The sequence below is a fragment of the Cercospora kikuchii genome (genome assembly GCF_019650295.1).
Source record: "Cercospora kikuchii DNA, contig_00001, whole genome shotgun sequence".
Taxonomy (NCBI): Eukaryota; Fungi; Ascomycota; class Dothideomycetes; order Mycosphaerellales; family Mycosphaerellaceae; genus Cercospora; species Cercospora kikuchii.
Genome location: NW_025408582.1, coordinates 3,659,119 through 3,677,277, shown reverse-complemented (window position 1 = coordinate 3,677,277; position 18,159 = coordinate 3,659,119). Strand labels below are relative to the sequence as shown.

General features: G+C 53.9%; 8 protein-coding genes across 8 annotated transcripts; 4 read left to right on the top strand and 4 right to left on the bottom strand.

Moving 5' to 3' along the window:
* Positions 1 to 972: 972 nt before the first annotated feature.
* Positions 973 to 1,716, top strand: CKM354_000142200 (uncharacterized protein; the record flags this gene model as incomplete). The annotated part of the gene is made up of 2 exons (XM_044796547.1): positions 973 to 1,148; positions 1,329 to 1,716. 2 exons carry the CDS (start codon positions 973 to 975, stop codon positions 1,714 to 1,716), a joined length of 564 nt encoding a protein of 187 aa, XP_044652482.1.
* A 906-nt stretch (positions 1,717 to 2,622) lies between these two features.
* On the bottom strand, positions 2,623 to 3,429 carry CKM354_000142100 (uncharacterized protein; the record flags this gene model as incomplete). Its single annotated transcript, XM_044796546.1, has 3 exons — positions 2,623 to 2,796; positions 2,857 to 3,039; positions 3,100 to 3,429. The coding sequence occupies 3 exons, from the start codon at positions 3,427 to 3,429 to the stop codon at positions 2,623 to 2,625; spliced, it is 687 nt and encodes a 228-aa protein (XP_044652481.1).
* Positions 3,430 to 3,555: 126 nt separating this feature from the next.
* On the bottom strand, positions 3,556 to 5,309 carry CKM354_000142000 (uncharacterized protein; the record flags this gene model as incomplete). The annotated part of the gene is made up of 5 exons (XM_044796545.1): positions 3,556 to 3,802; positions 3,853 to 3,956; positions 4,008 to 4,369; positions 4,421 to 5,067; positions 5,122 to 5,309. The coding sequence occupies 5 exons, from the start codon at positions 5,307 to 5,309 to the stop codon at positions 3,556 to 3,558; spliced, it is 1,548 nt and encodes a 515-aa protein (XP_044652480.1).
* Positions 5,310 to 5,580: 271 nt separating this feature from the next.
* CKM354_000141900 (uncharacterized protein) lies at positions 5,581 to 7,347 on the top strand (the record flags this gene model as incomplete). Its single annotated transcript, XM_044796544.1, has 3 exons — positions 5,581 to 6,240; positions 6,301 to 6,775; positions 6,830 to 7,347. 3 exons carry the CDS (start codon positions 5,581 to 5,583, stop codon positions 7,345 to 7,347), a joined length of 1,653 nt encoding a protein of 550 aa, XP_044652479.1.
* Positions 7,348 to 7,681: 334 nt separating this feature from the next.
* Positions 7,682 to 9,070, top strand: CKM354_000141800 (uncharacterized protein; the record flags this gene model as incomplete). The annotated part of the gene is made up of 1 exon (XM_044796543.1): positions 7,682 to 9,070. The coding sequence occupies one exon, from the start codon at positions 7,682 to 7,684 to the stop codon at positions 9,068 to 9,070; it is 1,389 nt and encodes a 462-aa protein (XP_044652478.1).
* A 306-nt stretch (positions 9,071 to 9,376) lies between these two features.
* Positions 9,377 to 10,696, top strand: CKM354_000141700 (uncharacterized protein; the record flags this gene model as incomplete). Its single annotated transcript, XM_044796542.1, has 1 exon — positions 9,377 to 10,696. One exon carries the CDS (start codon positions 9,377 to 9,379, stop codon positions 10,694 to 10,696), a length of 1,320 nt encoding a protein of 439 aa, XP_044652477.1.
* A 150-nt stretch (positions 10,697 to 10,846) lies between these two features.
* Positions 10,847 to 12,622, bottom strand: CKM354_000141600 (sulfate adenylyltransferase; the record flags this gene model as incomplete). The annotated part of the gene is made up of 2 exons (XM_044796541.1): positions 10,847 to 12,555; positions 12,604 to 12,622. The coding sequence occupies 2 exons, from the start codon at positions 12,620 to 12,622 to the stop codon at positions 10,847 to 10,849; spliced, it is 1,728 nt and encodes a 575-aa protein (XP_044652476.1).
* A 1,900-nt stretch (positions 12,623 to 14,522) lies between these two features.
* CKM354_000141500 (phosphoadenylyl-sulfate reductase (thioredoxin)) lies at positions 14,523 to 15,440 on the bottom strand (the record flags this gene model as incomplete). The annotated part of the gene is made up of 1 exon (XM_044796540.1): positions 14,523 to 15,440. One exon carries the CDS (start codon positions 15,438 to 15,440, stop codon positions 14,523 to 14,525), a length of 918 nt encoding a protein of 305 aa, XP_044652475.1.
* Positions 15,441 to 18,159: the final 2,719 nt, after the last annotated feature.

Genomic DNA, 18,159 nt, shown 5'->3' with positions numbered 1-18,159 from the left:
CTTTTGCTTCATGCGTCGCGGTATAAGATCTTGAACGTCTTGAGTGTAAGCAGAGGTAACATTTGCTGTAAAGATGTCAGAACTGTTTTGCTCCGGAAGCACGTCTTCCACGCTTCCCGCTTTGCGCTGTCTGAAGTTCGACAACAAGTTATTGCGTAGATTGAGATAGACACCAGCCATCAGAAGCACCGGCACAGTCTTCCCGATATCAAGTTCATCGTCAGCTCAGATCGGATGACTGCGCGAGACTTTAAATACCCAGGTTTCTGCGAGGGACACCGTTTGATAACGGTAGTTGGCAAAACCGTTCGCGCAAGCTACAGCATACGAATTCTGGCTCTGCTATACCAAGACTGCGCAGCAGCCATCTTGGGACAAAGGCAAGCGAACTGGAGTGATGTGGTATAGTATGCGACGATGTGTGTGAAATACAAGAAACCATCAGCATGGTTGTCGAGTCAACGTTCGGATGAGGATGGAAGTCGTTGCAGGCACAAGTCGGAAGGGACAAAATTAGCAGGGGTCCGCGCTCTCGCGTCCCGCCACACATCCAGCCACGCGCGAACCGAGTCGACGTGCACAATTCCACGTCACGCAAACTCACTCGTTGGGCTCCATCTCTCACGCACACCTGCAACCTGCACGTCGCGCACATTTCTCCGCCGTACACTCCACCGACATCGCTTTTTGCACACTTCTTTCATTGTGTTATATTGCCATTCCCACTTCAGCTCTTTCCAAGACGACGCGGCGCCGCCCCACCTCCAAAGCTACCCCATTGGACGTATGAGATACCACCGCCCGAACGAGCCCCTCGGAGCAGCATAGGCAGAGGCAGCGACGCTGTCTTCCTCACCGCCAGGGCGAGCGCGAGTGGAGGATCAAGAGCGCTGAGATCAGTCACCCCGGCGCAAAGCGACTCGACGATCCCAGCCATTGGCAACGAGCCGCGGAAGGGCAACACCACGCACCATGGCACGATCAGACATGACCCGAGAAAGGGTGATTGTGCGACAATCATACTACTGGCCTGACTGGCAACTCAATGTGTGGATCATCATCATGCTGGCCACGGGCGGCACACTGGTCGGAGTCTTCGCCAACTTTGTTGTGATACAAAATTCACTGGGAGGCTTGGGGATACCATGGTGAGTCTGATGCGCGAGCATGCGAGCGATACACTCTTTGAACGTCTGGGTGGTCGCTGAGCATTTGAACCCTCATGCTTGCAGGCCATTGAGTAGAGATTGGTGCTACATCCCCATTTCACCTGTTCCAGCCTCCACATTTGCATTCAGCACACATGCTAACCTTTCTATCTTCCTTAGGATCATGCCGTTCGGCATCACAGTCGGTGCTCTTACGCTCGCCTTCATTATCCTCATGCTCATTCTCATCGTACAACGGCGACTTCTCCCCGGCGTCCTCATTATCGGCGCGTTCATTCTCCTCGTCCTTTACATCACCGGCCTGATTGAGACTGCAATTCAACTGTTCGGCCCCTCCGGAGACATCAACTCTAAGTGCGGCACATATGTCACAGGGCAGAATCCGAACGATCTATCGGTCAACACCCTTGCATGGCTTCAACAAAACAGCATATGTCAGAGCTGGAGCGCAGTGTTCGCGTTTTGGATAATAGGCGCCGTCTTTCTGGTGTACTTGATTGTGCTGGCCAGTATGGTGGCACAGGGAGGAAGAGAGGATAACTATTAATTTGGGTAATGCATGAGCACGAAGATGAGGATCAGATCGAATGATTGGGCAGGCAATAGCATGTGGGACAACGAGAAAGAGATGTGTACACGAGTGAAAACCACGAGGGCTGGGAAGGCATGATTTTACGGCGAGGCGTTCACTGGCGGATCAATACCCTGAAGCATGGAAGCTTCTCATTTTGAGCAGGAAATATTTGCACAGTATCCAATATATGGCACCTTTTCCCCGCATTCCGAGAGCTTTGGCTGCAAGCAGGTGAGTACTCGTGTGTGGAAGCGTGCATATTGATTACACAGCAGGATCGGTCCTTTACGCCAAATCTCGTAAAGCCATGATGGGAGGGTTCAATCGAACCGAGCTTCATTCAGCCGACGGACGAAGGGAGATCTCGCAACGATGTTTCCGGCGAGAAGCAGTTGCTTGTATACCATCTGGGTGGGTGGCCAGACTTCCAACGCAGCGACCCTTCGCGGAACACATTTAGCCTGCAAGTATGGCTTGTGGTTAATGGCTGATCACTGCAGTCACATGCAGGTCAAGCTCGCCCCCCGGGGCTGCGTATTGACTCCAGGCGCAGATGCCGGATTCGTAGAGAGATTGGATGCTTTTGCCTCCTCAGCAGCTGAGCCGAAAAGTCGAGTCGACGTCTTGGCAGACGGACTCCTCCTAGGCTGCTCCTTCCCTCTTCAATCAATTGACTGTTGAGCGCTCTTAGCCTTGGGACTGTATATTGGCGGACTTCTGCAGTATCAGGGAAGGGTCTACCTGCAGAGACCAAGCTCTTTGCTGTCACAGGGCCGGCAATGCACTATCGCTTCAAAGAGTACATGTCAGGCACCAATAGCTACTTCCAGCAAATTTCTTCGCGGCTAAATACACAAGTGCGCGCCGATCCTCCTGCACTTAACCCAACTTTGACTTCACAAATTGCAGCGCCTGCTGTCCATACACCTGCCCGTAAGCCTGGTGCGTGGCCGCGTTGTTGCCGTTGCAGCAGTAAGGATCTGGAGCGTCACAGTAGGATCGGAGCTTGGACTGGAATGCCGGGCAGGAGAAGCCCTGGGGCCTTGGGTCGAACTGCAGGAACCTTGGTCAGCGATTGATACTCGCAGAATGACAGGATTGGGAACGACATACGCCTTGCGCCGAGCAGGTTCCGACTCTGAACGAACTCTCCGCTGGGGAGTTTCGAGGGTTTCCTGCCCAGATCACCGCCTTAATGGCGTTGGCAGCTGCGGAAGTCACCAAGACTTTGGTGTCGGTTATGCCCTGGTTGGGGTCACCACCGCCACAAAGGGCGTTGTCGCCAATTTGAGCACCCTATTGCCGTCCGCTGTCAGCTCGTGTTTCATCGAATACGCGATACAGAACAAAGCATACCTGCGAGTATCCTACAACCACGAGCTTGGAGTTCGGGCACCTGGAGTTGAAGCTGTTGATTTGGTTCGCAATGTTCTGCGTCCCAGCGCGAACTGAAGCGCCATACTGCGAGTCTCCAATAGCTGGATAAACGATGGCTTCTGCCGTGGATCCAGGGTATGCGTTCAGGATCAGGTTGACGAAAACGCCTGCAGTACCATAACCAGCGGGAGCTGTAGTCTCTCTGGCACCAAAGATGTGGATCGCTGGGCAAGACTGCCTCTCTTCCAGTGGCTTGGCAGTCGCGCTTGCAACGAGCGCTGCTGCGGCAAGTGTGGAGCTGAGATGCATATTGGTGTTGATGTTTTGATGTATCTGGATTCGATCAACGACGAGGTGAGCTCTGATACTTCATTCTATTCAATCTCCCTCTGACTTTATATAACATCTGCCATCTCTCTAACGTTCGCACTTCCGTCATGCTCGGTCGGACGGCGCTTCTACACGTAACGTACAGAGCAATCTGCCTGAAACGAGGTATCGGGTAAACTCCGCATACATACATTCGCCTACCAAGCGAGAGCTGGTGTAGTCCTCTGGGTGGTGGCGCAAAGAATCGAAAGCTTCATGGCAGGCCCATCCATAATGAAGACGAGAGCGACGCGAAGTTGGTTGGATGTTGTGCAGTCCGCTCAGTGCAGCGCCACGAACAATAGCAGATTGACTGTCCTTGGAATTAGATTCTGTCCTGGAATCATTCGGCGCACGACTTACGGATGTTCTGGGCACAGAAGACGAATGCCGCGAGCTTGGCACCAGATGCGAAGGGCGTTGTTCAGATACGCAGACTCCCCGAACCCACCGACAAGAAGCATAGTCTGGAGCATCGTTAGCATAAGCTTCTACTCCACTTCAGCGGAGTTGCTCGCCTTGATCGTAGCGTGACCAGCTTGCCTACGCTCGGCGTCCAATTGGCTCTGCAAGAGGGCGATGATCTTCTTGACCACGGGCTCGAACATAGCCTTAAGATCTGGATAGTACACATTGACGATACCGTCTTCTTGGTCGTAGAATCTCGAATCGGGTGCGCCTCGCATCAGGGCTGTGAGTTCCCAGTACATGGAGGTGTCGTTTGACTTGCCAAAGTCGCGCTTGGCTCCTTCGAAGTCTTTCATGAGACGGCTAGCAGGACCGCGCTTCTCCCAGCTCAAGTTAGTGTAGGCAGATCCGAACTTGGTCTCCATCCATTTGATGAATTCCCGATCGATGTATGTTGACCCGCACTTTCCGCCTATTCACTGTCAACATCTGTACTGCAGCTGTAGCGTTATTCAAGACTCACCGGTGCCAACAAGTAGCTCCTCGAATGTCAGTTGAGGAGAAATGCCAGTGATTTCGTAGGTCGTGATGTCGACAGTGCCACCGCCGCAATCGCAGATCAAGATGCTATCACCAGTTTTGATCTGTTGCTGAGAGCCACCTTTCGTCAGATACGAAATGGTTGCCACTGCTGCAGCTTCAGGCTCGCGGATGAGTGAGATCTGAGTGTCTGGGTGGAAGCGCAGAGCAGCTTGAACTGCGGCTTTGCGTGCGGCACGCATTGTGTCCGCTTTTGCCCTGTCACTCCAAACCGCAGGGACCGTGAACCAAAACTCGATTGGTGTTGCTTCGAGAACTTCAATGGAGATACGCCTGGCGAGTGACTGATGAGCAAATTTGGCAACTTCAGTGAGGTAGTCGGCGCAAATGTCGACCGCGGACTTATTCATAGGCTTGGACAAGACGCCGGTGCCCTCACTGGCGGCGAGATTTGGGTCGTCGTATTGAGTCGCCTGAGCAGGATCGAGCAAAAGCTTCATCCAAGCAAACGAGTTCATCTTCGGCGTGACTTCGTAGCCCCAGGCATTGTGCTGCGCTCCGTTCGAGTCAATGTACGCGATGCGGGTGGGAGTCTTCCAGGAGTAGTCGCCATCTCTCCCCGGGCCCGGCCTGTGTGCTGTCAGCGATCCATGTGCTTGAAGCAACGCGGAATGAGGGGCGTACCAGTCGCGGATGCAATGGATATCGTCAAGCGTCTTGCCGTGGGCGCCTTCAGTTGACACCCAACTGATGCCGGTGAAGGTCGTGCCGAAGTCGACGGCGACCACAAGCTTGTGCACGGTCGAGTTCAGTGGCTCTTCCATGACCGCTGAATAAGGAGGTGGACTTTCGTGCGGCCCGAAGGGTGGCATGTCGAGTGTGCAGGTTGTTGCGAAGAGAGCTCGATGTTCGGCGGGTCAAATAGCTCAGCGGCGAAAGTCCGTGCTTTGTGCAGGTCGCGCCTGCTTCACGCGTTTGTTGTGGCGGAAGCAGCTGGACGCACAAACATTTCGACTGAAACGTCATCCGTTCACTTCATTGCGCTACAGCAGCCAGAAGCAGGTCTGCTAACACTATCTGCACCATCAGTTCTGAGACTAATCACTTGGGCAGCCACGCTCGGTCTGCCACTTCGCCGGCGCAATGAACACAGATGAAGACAGTGACACCAGCAGAGACGAGGTGCAAGACTCACCAATGCGTGACGCGCCCGATACCAAAGGCGACATCTCCGAGCGCCTGCGAGGTGTTCAACTAGACAGCGACAGAACATCAATTGAAGCAGTTGCCAACGGCAAGGTGAAGAGTATGGCCAGAGAGGTCGACGCCCGAACCAGTACAACCAAGCCGGCACGCCCAAGTGGTTTCGCCAAAGATCCTGGAGTCGTGCAGCCGCAGAAGCAGCATGAGAGCTCGGGATGGCTGCGCTCCGGAGCTTCCTTGTTCAAAGGTCTCGTTTCGCCCGCGAGAGAGACTGTCGAGGCGAGCGAGGAGCGTTACGAAATGCAGTTGGCCCAACTCAAGTCGAAGATTGAGGACCTGGAGCGCAAGTCACGAGTCAAATCAGAGCTGCTGACGAAGCAAGAGAGCGCCAACGAGAAGGCGCTGCAAGACGCCGATTCCAGGAACGCGATGAAGCTCCAGAACCTCAAAGAGTGGCACAAGGCAGACTGCGAGGAAATCGAGCAGAACGCCAGAAAGGACTTGCACCGCCAAAAGACCAGCTACGAGCGCACGCTGGCCAGCCAGAAGGACAAGCACGAGAAGCTGCTCCAACACTGCGAGCGCGAGGCTGCAAAGCAGGTAGAGGCCGCCGAAAATCAGATCGCAAATTCCCAGGCAGAATACTCAACTCTGCAAAAGACCTGCAGAGGGTATGAGGAGAAATTCAGGGCCCAGGAGATGACAATCGGCAAACTGCAATCAGCGACCTTCAAAACTGTCGAGTCGTCTCAGTGGGCTTCGCTGGACACCTCCAAGCTTCTTGAGCAGCTGACCTCAATTCAGAAAGGTGTGCGCAGATGGTCCAAGGAGCATGCCTCGTTGACGGTCGATCAAGTCGCGGATCCAGAGGGCTTCACGAGCTTCGTTCGTGCCCTGGCCGGCAAGGGCTGTGTTCCAGACCCTCAACGTCTGCACGAGCGTCTGCTGCTGAACAAGTCCCAGCGTGACCCTGGCAGAATTGCCGCGATGGTCCTGAGTGCTGCGGTAATGCACGACATCTTCTTCAATGTCATCGGGCATTCCTTCTTCGCCTTCCAGGGTCAGCCTGAAGAGAATCTGCTCCCGCACAACCTTGGGGTGCCGTTGAGAACTCTCCTCAGCCGCATTGCCACCTGTAAGTGATGCTTCTGACCAAGAGAGGGATTATGGTACTGACAGAAGACTGTAGACGATATTGCCGGTGCAGAAGCGTTGAGATGCCAGCTGCTGCGCTTGCTCGACCCTATCACGAAAGAAGCCACCTCGCACGAAGCGCAGTTCGCGAAGCAAGTTGCAGCGTCGAGCCGTAGCAGAGCAGTCTGCTTGCTCGCTGTAAACATCATAGACGCATACTTGGGTCTTTTGACACAAGAGCAACGCCAAAAGGCATACGATGGCCTTTGCGCCATTATAGAGGAGGCCGCTGAATTGGCTTGGGCTCTGGGGACACGCAAAGCATCGATCCACGTGCGTACGTGGGCTGGTCTGCAGCATAGCGACCAGGGCGTCATTCCGTTCCGCGCATCGTCGGAGATCTTCGAAGCACACATCATGCATAACAATATGCTGGACGATGACCCGAACGCGCTTGATGGCCGGGATATTGTCTTGGTCTGCAGTCCAGCGATCTTTGCTTATGGCAACGCCGAGGGTGAAGACTACGATAAGGCGAAGGTCTTGAAGAAGGCCATCGCGTGGATGGGATGAAGAGGCCGAGATGTACGACTGCTCCGAAGTGTGTTGACGTAGCCATTTGCGTTCGCGCGGTGTGTGGCGGTAACCAGTAGAATGGGCGGCAACAAAGTCAAGCTGGGAGACTCGGCACAGAACGATCCCAAGACCTTTTGCCTACGGCAATCAACGTTGATAGACTGTGATGCTGGGGATCGACAGTAGCTGTGCAGCATCTTGTTGATAGCAATGAAGAACATCTGGAACGTGAAGTCCCGCTCCATCACCTTTGCCAAGAAACTCTCCCGCTCCCATCGTTGACATTGATGACCACAAACATCGCCTCGTCCACCACGATCTTCGCACAAACATGCCGAAGCGGCGCAGAGAACGTGACAAGCCCAAGTGCGGACCCGAAGCTACCTATGATCCTAACAAACGCGTCTTGCTCAGTTACGGGTCCGACGACGAAGATGTCGAAGCCGCGACTCCCCCAGTCGACGCGGCACCGGAAACAGCTCTAGACGAGAGCGCGCTGGCAAATTATCAGTTCGCCGAGTATCCCGATGATGAGGAAGAGCCTGAAGCGACACTTGGAGCAGAGGCTGAATCCGACACAGCGCCGGGACTTGAGGATAAGCAGAGTGCTGTGCCACCACCTCGAGAGCCAAGAGAGGTAGGACACACAGATGGGCGAGATGGAGATGAAGACCACCGGCGAGGAGCAGCACCGATGCCACACGTATCGACAAGCAAGAGACAGCGCGGCGCCGGGAAGTCTGACACAGGGCAACGCGTCGCTCTAGGTGCTGCAGCAAACGACGACGATGATGACTACAACGAAGAAGACTACGACAGCACGACGGAAGAAGCGCTGGCATATCTAGAATCTGTTCGGGCAGAAAGACAGGGACTGCCTGAGGTCCTGGCAGCATCACGGCAAGTCTGGGACAACCACGGCGACGAAGAAGGAGAAGACGACGCTGACAATGGCTATCTGGCCGACGATGGCACGTACATCGCACGGCCAGAACCGACAGCTGTCGCAGCAGACGACAACACCGACCCCCAACAAGTCTTCTCGAAAGCCTTGAAAGACCGCTTCATGCTGCAGCGGAAACATCTCCATATGAATACCACTTCCACAAAACTAGCAGAGCTCGGTGACGGCTACCCAACCTCATTCCCAGAGGGCAACAAGGGACTCCGCGCCGAGTGGCATCGCATCTTAGGCTCCAAATCACCCATGCCAGCTCAATTGCGTGCTATGAACGAGGAGACCATCTTCAATCTACTGAAGCTCCTACAGAGCTCGTACTTGCTGAAGGGTAAGAACATCAAAACTGTCACCAGTGCCTGGATATGGTCGCTCCTCTGTCGACTTGATGATGTCGGAAACATGACCAACGACCAAGTCTATCCACTGCGTGAGCTCGGTAAGCGAGTCATCTTTCTTCAGCTGCACTTTTTCGACCCAGAAGCCGCGGCACACCTCGAAGCTATTGAGCAGAGGGAACAGACTCCGGCTGCGACTGTCGATGACCAGCTTGAAGATGCAGCAGAAACTGAAGCAGGTGAGGGATCAAACTCAGTAACAACAAACAACCAGCAAGTCAGGACTCATCACGGCAAGCCTACGGAAAATACCCTTGCAACGCTCGACACGATTTTGGTCATTGTTGGTGAGGTATTCGGGCAACGTGATCTGCTCGAATTCAGACAGCCATGGGCAAAGTCCAGCAAGGAAGCAGCAGCATGATGATCAAGCGGTTCACGCGATCTATCATGGGCAAGAACATGGTTATCAGCCGCTATCGTATGCTGCAATCTGTAATTTGCTGAGCACAGCGTACTCGGCCAGCTTCTGTACCGTCCCCACTTTTCGGGAGCTCGGGCAAGCTTCAATGGACGGCACGGCTACTGCGGCGGTCACACCTCGACCTCACTTTATGACTACATCGTCGACACAGGTTAGTTCTGTGCAGACTTGTATTTGTATGTAGGTATTGTACTACTCCAAGTCCTATTTGCACATTGATTACTCCTGTGCGATTTCTCCTCGATAATGGCACCCACCATTTCCGAGATCACCAGCAAGTACCGGCCAGAGTTCGCCTACTACGAAGACCTGTACAAGTACTTTCACGCTCATCCTGAGCTTTCCAACCAGGAAAAGGAGACTGCTGCTCGGGTTATCGAAGAACTGAAGAAGATCTCGCCTGACTTCGATATCCGCCCGAACATCGGTGGATATGGGATTGCTGCTCTTCTCTCCAATGGCCCCGGCAAGACTGTGCTCCTTCGTGCAGACTTCGACGCCCTCCCAGTAGAAGAACGCACTGGCTTGCCATACGCTTCCAAAGCCCGTCAAGTCTCCGTCCAGAACAGCCAAGAAGTCCCCGTCATGCACGCCTGCGGCCACGACATGCACATCACCTGTCTACTAGGCGCAGCACACACCCTCGTCTCCGCCCGCGAGCACTGGACCGGCACCCTCCTCCTCATCTTCCAACCCGCCGAAGAACGCGGCACCGGCGCCCGCGACATGGTCAACGACGGCCTCTACGACCCAAACCGCCACGCGGTCCCCATCCCAGACATCGTCCTGGGCGCCCACGTCGTCCCCTGGCGCTCCGGCGCCCTCGGCACCCGCCGCGGCCTCATCGCCACCTCCGCCGACTCCATGCGCATAACCCTCCACGGCCGCGGCGGCCACGCCAGTATGCCTCACCGTCTCGTCGACCCCGTCATAATGGCCGCCCATACAGTCCTCAAACTCCAAACCATTGTCTCCCGCGAAGTCGACCCTATGGATTCCTGCGTCGTCACCGTCGCCAGCGTGCAAGCAGGCGATACCGAAAACATCGTAGTCGACGACGCGAAAATCTCAGTCGATATTCGTGCTGTCGATCAAAAAACCCGCGAACACGCCCTCGCTAGTGTTCGCAGAATCGTCAAAGCTGAATCAGATTCTCTGCGAGGGGTCAAAGATCCTACAATCCAAATAACACGCGACTTTCCACTGACGATTAACGACGAAACCATAACTGAAATCCTTGAAAACAATTTCACGGCTCATTTCGTTGATCCTTCTTCGAAAGATATCAGCCAACAGGATATTCAATATACTTCTTGCTGCGCTAAACTTTCTGGGTCGGAGGATTTCAGTATTTTGGGTACAGCAGTGGATAGGCCTACAAGTTTCTTCATGTATGGAGGAACACCCCATGAATTGTGGGATGAACACGAGAAAGCTGGAACGCTCTCGCATGGAATTCCGGTGAATCATAGTGGGCTGTTTGCGCCGCAGATTCAGCCCACAATGAAAGTGGGCATGGAAGGGTATATTGTCGGTGCGTTGAGTTGGTTGGCGAAGACAGAATGAGCGCAGGAGTGGGAGATCTGCATGCTGGCAGGGAATATAGCGAAAAACAAGCAGGAGAAAGGTACTGCATTGTCTCAATCATCGCCGTTGAAATGTTATCAAATCCATGCAGAACATCCGTTTATATATCCCAAACAGATTGCATCCCGTCTATAGTTGATCCAACAGACCTTCGGCCTCCAACAAAAGCACAATCTGGTGCACAGCGGTTCTCACGTTAATCTTAGTCAAATCAACAGTGAGATCTGCTTCCTTCTCCTGTGGCTCCTCATATGGGTCATCAACCCCAGTGAAACCCTTGATCTCGCCGGCGCGAGCCTTGGCGTAGATACCACGGCGATCCGTCTTCTCGGCGTGCTCGATGGGAGTGGCGACATGAATAAGATAGAAAGAGCCGTGCTTCTCGACAATCTCGCGAGCGGCCTTTCGCGACTTGGAGTATGGGGCGATAGGACCGGCAATGACAGCAGCACCGGCACGAGTGAGCTCGGAAGCGACAAAGCCAATGCGCTGGATGTTCTTGTCGCGGTCTTCTGGGGAGAAGCCGAGTTCGGAGGACAACTCAGAGCGGACAGTCTCGCCGAGAAGCAGAGAGACAGATCGGCCACCTTGCTGGTTGAGAGTGACGTTTAATGCGCGAGCAATGGCGTCCTTGCCAGAGTTGTATAGACCGGTGAGGAAGACAGTGAAACCTTGCTTGTTGCGAGGTGGGTGAGATTCTCTCAAAACCTTGACAACCTCAGGGTATGAAAACCACTCTGGGATGTCTCCACCCGTTCGCAGACGGCGGCGGAGTTCAGTGCCGGAAATGTCCAATGTCTTAATCTCCTTTGGCACCTCATCCTTGGGCCTGTACTCGTCGGTGTCTGGCAGATAGGTCATCTGCTGGAATGGCACGACCTCAATTCCCAGCTCATCTCGATACTTCTCCACAGCGTACTGTGCGTCGTACGGACCATAGATCTCCTCGCCCTTGCTGTTCTTGCCCGGACCTGCGTGGTCACGGCCGACAATGAAGTGTGTTGCACCGTGGTTCTTTCGGATGATGGCGTGCCAGATGGCCTCGCGAGGACCACCCATACGCATGGCGAGTGGGAGCAGACCGAGAACGGCCATGCCGTTGGGGTATCGTGGAAGGAGTGCTTGGTACACGCGGACACGGGTGAAGTGGTCGATGTCACCAGGCTTGGTCATGCCGACGACGGGGTGAATGAGCACGTTGGCTTGTCGTTGGCGGGCAGCGCGGACTGTCAGCTCACGGTGAGCTCTGTGCATTGGATTTCTGGTCTGGAAAGCGACGACCTTGGACCAGCCAAGTTTGTCAAAGTGAGCGCGCAGCTCAGCAGGTGTGTAGCGCAGGCCGACGTAGTCGTAGTGCTGGAGGCGGTCAATGGCCTCGACCTTGCCTCCGACGTAGAATTCGCCAGTCTGGTTGAAGAGGTACTTGACAGCTGGGTGGTCTGGATCACCACCAAAGACTTCCTTGGCCTCTTTTTGCTTGTCAGGCCTGTACACATCTTCGACAGTCAAAATGGCGAGGTTGCGGTCGTCGCGAGAGTCACGAAGCGTGATGCGAGCACCTGCTTTGATGCCGACCTCGTCGATCAGGTTCTGGTTGACGTCCAGGTTGATCGGAATGGAGAAGAGGTTGCCGTCGGCGAGACGGTTGTTCTCCACGACTCCATTGTAGTCTTTCTCGCTCATGAAACCCTCGAGCGGGGAGAAGCCGCCATTGAGGATGAGTTCCAGATCGCACAGCTGGCGTTCGTAGAGGACAATGGCTGGCAGCTTCTCGGCCTCCTCGGAGAGTTGTTGTCTGCGCGGGGCATCGCGGGCGATCAGGTCCTTGAGGACGCCGCCTGGACGACAATTAGCATTTCAGCGGACTGCTGCCGAGGTGTACACACCATGAGGTGGGTTTGCCATGATTATCGTGAGTGAGAGGAGAGAGAAGACGTGTTTCGTGCAAGATGCAATTCCGCGACAGGAACTTTTTGTAGACAGCCCACTTGGAAGCTTAAACTCGTCTGACGTGCTTTCGGCCTTGCCGTTTGTGGAACCCGATGAGTGGACGCGACTCCGATTTGTAGTGGGGGAGTGCCACGCGGTTGAGCGTTGAAGGCGCAGAAGAGATTTGCGGGAGATGGCTTTGCTCGAAGATGTGAGGATGTCGGGACGATTTGACCAGATTCAGTGCAGTGGACGATGTGCTGCTGTCCAGCGCTGCTGCCGCTGTCGATGCTTTCGCACCACCCTACGAAGCTGCGAACCGTGATCGGCGAATGGCAGTTGCGTTGTGCCAAGCGCTCGCGTTGGGTCCAGTAGTGGGTGCCGCAGGTAGAGTTGGATACTGTTCGTCAGTCTGTTTCACACAGCGAGGGAGGAAAGGAAAAACAAGCGAAGAGCCTTCCCACTTGCCGTGATTGTGGTATGCTGTGTCGTCAGTGCCATACACGAAGACGCCATGCTTTCATCTCCGCTCAGCCCAAACCAGCCCTTCTTTGTCGACTTCGAGCCCTCCCGTTCACGTCCTTCGCCCAGCACGCCTTCCCTGCTGTCGTAGACCCTCCTCGCCGCAGAGTGACACGAGTCGTTTACGGCGTGGGCGCTGTGTGCCCCCAGCGAAGGGAGACGAATGCGCGCGCCTGTTATGAGACACCCGAATGAGCCGTGCTGCATCGCTTGCGCGCCCACCGCATCGTGGGAGACGGAGATCGTCTCATGCCGCGTCGTACACAGACAAACGCCGCGTAAGAATGCTCGACGGCGATGATGTTCAGTCTCCGTGCTGCGTCATGTAGGGAGCTCGTGTCTGTACTTGGCCTAGGACAGCGCAGCCCTCATCACCGTGGGATGTCGCAAAGGAATGGCAAAAAGGTGTCGGCAATCGCGATAGTCAGAAAATAGGTCAATTGGACGGCCAGAGAAATACGCGCGGCATGAAATACTCTTCATTGGCTGCTGGCGTGCTACGGTGTGAGCAGAATTGCAGAAGCTGTGCTGTATAGCGACGAGTCGGAGTTTAAGCGACGACCCGGCTTCTGCTGCGCGATGTGCCTCTTGAACCACCCACACCCGGATTGTCTTTTCTTCCTCACCTCACCTGCTCATCTCTGCTGATAAATTCCCTTCTTCTCTTTGCCAGACGGTGTTTCCAGCATGCTGAAGGATCAACGAGTCGTTGTCGATGCTTTTGCGATGCTGTTGCGATACTTCTGGCTTCCCGACCCACCACCACGTGATAGCGTCCGCTCAACACGGCTGGAATGATCAGGACTACCGAACTCCAACGAATCTTCTCTCACACGCAGTTGGGTCAGTGCCCAACATGCCGTGTGAAGCAAAGGATCCAAAACCGATACCTGGATCAGTGGGTCCGCCGATATACGATACGGATCTCAGACTCAGCCTCCTACGAGGGCAACGACTTCACCAGCTACAGTTCCTTGTCGCTGGACATGGAAGGCAGCAAGTCAGAACAGGAATGACCGCCCCACGAGCGTCTTGAATCACCACGAGCTTAAAACCCCAGTGGCGAGGCTCCCTACGGCCTTATCAGTAGACGAACTTACCACAAAGGTGAGACGGATCTGGGAACGTATACAAGCACCTTGGTGGATCACCAAGGCACACAGAGAAGTATCTTTCATTTCGTTCTTATGTTCATGAACAGCAATGCTCGCAGCATGCTTTCCGCAGCGCCAGATTGTGGCGTCGATAGTCCCACCTCCAAACGCCCAATGCTAATCAGCAGAATCCCCACTCTATGCTTGATGGCCTTGCAACTTTTCTCACATAACGAATCGACAACGACGACGACATCCCGCTACGCCTGTCGGATGACATCCAAGGGCGAGCAGTTGCGGTTCAATCCATCCTCGATGGCCGATGCCAACTCTTTTTGGCGCTTCTCCTCCTGCTCCTGCAAGAAGATAGCATAACGACTTCGCTTGTTGTGGATGCCGCACTCGGTCTTCTTCTGGCCCTTCCATCGACCGGCACGCTCATCCTCTCCCTCCTTTACTGGCTGTGTTGAGTGCCAGTCACCAACGGAACGATACCCTTGGCTGAGGAGCTCATTCACGGGGACATTGTTCGATTCAATGTATGACTGGACGTCCTTGAACGACCAGTTTGCAAGAGGGTTGATCTTGAGCAAGCCTGCCTCATCGACCTCCACGATATCGAGATCGCCGCGCTTCCCGCCTTGTGTCCTCCGTCGACCAGTAATCACAGCAGCGACTTCCAGTTCCCGGTACGCCCGCTGAGCAGGCTCGACTTTGGCGACGAAGTCGTACTTCTCGTCATCCTTTTCCCACAACTTCTCGCCGAACTTGGCCTCAAAGTCTGCTGTTGTCTCGCATCCTTCAGGCTTGTACGAGTGGACAGTCATACCAGGATATCTCGCCTTCACTCGCTCCACGAGATCAAGAGTCTGAGGGAAGTGGTACAGTGTGTCAAGGAAGATGCACTCAATATCTGGTCGGAGGGTATAGTCGAGCTTGGAGATCATGTCCATGATCGCAAGACCTGTGAGTCCAAAGGCCGAAGTTTGGTATAGGCGAGGAAGAGATGTCATGCACCATTTTAGGATGTCCTGCGGCTCAAGCTTGGAGAGCTGTGCGTTGATGAATTTGAGATGTGGGCGAGTGAAGTACACTTCAGGCAATGAAGGCGATGAGCTGCCACCTGAAGCATAACCGGACTCTTGGTCGGAGGAGTTGGAGCGCTCACGGAAACCCATTGCGACGGTACTGTGCTGGTCTCGTGAGGGGTATGGAGTGCAGAATCTGCCACCAACGCCAAGCAATATGTCTCAATTGAAAGACCTTTCAGGACAAGGACAAGTCTGAAGGGATATGTGATCTGGAGTATGGGGTCGTTGCGCTGGTGTTGGAGCAGTCCGCAAAGAGAGTAGTGATGTGGTGATGTCAAGGAAGTGGGAGAGACAGGACCAGTGGAAGAGCAAACGCAACGGATCGGTCACCTTGCTGAGCACGCCATTCTGGCTCTCGAAGGCTCTCCCCTACAACACGGCTCCGGTCGCGGCATCACGGAGCCACTGCCTGTGGATTTCAAAGCCTCTTTGCCTTGGCCACTTTTTGCATCGATGGTGCAATTGCACGTGACCATCACGTGTCGCACCTAGCGCTGAAGAAAATCCACATTCGGACGGTCTGGAACCAATCAAAAGAACAATGGTCGGCGATTCTGGCAGCGGAATGTAATCGTTGATGTCAAATTTGGTTCTTTGGTGACACCGTGGCTGCCGAGATACTCGTTCTTTGTCTCTGTTTGCTGAGCGGCCGTTTAAGCAGAGAGCGTCATCCTGATTGCAGCATGATCCGAGTCAGACTCTGCAAAGTCAGCAAGGGAAGCCTGACACATCTTGATCGGTCACCAGGCAGAAAGTCCACGACGAATCGTCACACTCCGCATTGCAGAAAACCTTACGATACGGCCGTGGAAAGTTGCGTCGGGTCGTGGGCTAGAAGCTGGCTGCCCGCTTTGTCTTCGTGTGCCATGCGATGGACCCCACACAACTCTCTCCTCTCCTCATCGTCAATGAAATTCAGACCCTTTCACGTAATCTCTGAGGGGAATGGGACATGCCAACCAGCAGTGTGCATAGATGTTCCCACAAAGGGTAAATGTGTACAGCAGGCTTTGTCATCAGAGTCTCGCTTTACAGTCTCGATACTGCATACCATACGTGTACCGGCGGACAGGATCAGAGGTGGCCGGAGCCCACCATGCCACCGCAACAGCTTCGACAGGGATCGGAGACAATTCCACTCAGCGGAGTCTTCTGTTACCAGACGTCTGGCGTTGACTTATGCTAACATGACCAAGACTGATTCCAGGCTTGGACTAATGTCATGTCCTTGGGTCTTTGGAAATCTATCGTGATACAATGGGACATTCACGATGCCATTCAAATAACCTTAAAGATTTGAGCGAAGGTCGCTCACGAACGGCATTCCGCCAGTGTCGTGTTGTAGGCGCATTCTGTGCTGCGAAGAAGGCACTTGGGGCCGGTCTCGTTATACATGAACTGATGTACAAGGCCTCGGATTGGGACAACTTCCCACAATATGTAACCCGAGCTCGAAGACTCTTCGGATAGAGAGCCTTCGGAACTGCTGATAGCAGGCTGTCTCTACTCTAAGCAACTTTTGGCATGATTCGCTCGTTTCTGGATCGCAGCGACATTGACTCTAAGACCATCTTTCTCGCGAATGTGCTCTTCTTTCGAAGCTCTTCTTTCGAAGCTCTTCTTTCGAAGCTCTTCTTTCGAAGCTCTTCTTTCCACCTTTGATGATATCTCTAGCACAACACATTGACCGCTCCGGCCCTCGCTTCTTGGTATACTCGACTTCTCTCATCCACCGCAGACACAATCAGCTCCAGAGATTGATGGCCCAGTGCTGCAAAAGACTTTGGTACTGTCGGTGCATCCTACTGCTGCGCACTGCTGCAAGTCAGAGAGCCCTTCAATATGGCGTGTGGTAACAAAAATATCTTACCTCTGCCGCGCAACTGGCACGACATGCGTTGTCTGAGGGATAGTTGACGGTCTTCACGGTGCAAGCGTTTGCGCCTAACAAAAAGGCAGAGAAGATGTAGATGAAGTAGGTGGAAGACGCGAAGAGCTTCATGATGAGAAATTCGGGAGGTGCAAAGGACTGGGAAACATTAAAGAAAGGCACTACGGCGCAGGGGCTATGATATATGGTGTAGCATATGGCCACGACGCAGTGGAAATACAGCACTTCCGAACACCCAAACAAAATCCGTCGAGCCGTACGATCAATAGATCTATAGTTCGGCTGTCTGTATCGTCCGCGATCCGCATAGACTGTAGGATAGCTTTTGCCAGACTAAGCTCGTATGCTCCTTGTCTGGGGCTGGGATTCTTGTGGATTGTCCGGAGAAGATCTCGAGCGGTCAGGCAATGGATGTGACCGGATGGACTGTGAGTAGAGGCTAGTCACTTCGCCGAGATTCCCCCGTGGTTGTTCCTCTCATATAGGAAATGCTGTTCGATTCGTAGTCTATGGGTTCCCCTGAGTTCTGTCAGCTCTAGGCTTTATTATGATCCGGTCTCGACTTGTTTGGTCTCGAGAGTTGTATAAGAGAAGAGCTGTATACTGTGAGTGACTTCAGGCGCGGTGATGAGATAGCAAGTTCGACTGGAAGCACTGTATAGGCCAAATAGTAGGGTCCAAGTCGTTCGTGACATGTGTAGACAACACGCTGCATCGAATGAGACGCCTAAGGATCGGTTTTAGTTGAATTGTTTATGCTTCAATCATTCTGCTAGGTTTCGATTGACGAGGGACGTCAGTTTATTTCAGAAACTGCTCTCCGCATGCAATGCTTCAGTCTATCAGAGAAGAGATAGTCAAGAGTTGGTGCTGTGAGTGCAGGAAGTCTTGAGCCGGCTGAAACTCGGCAGCTTT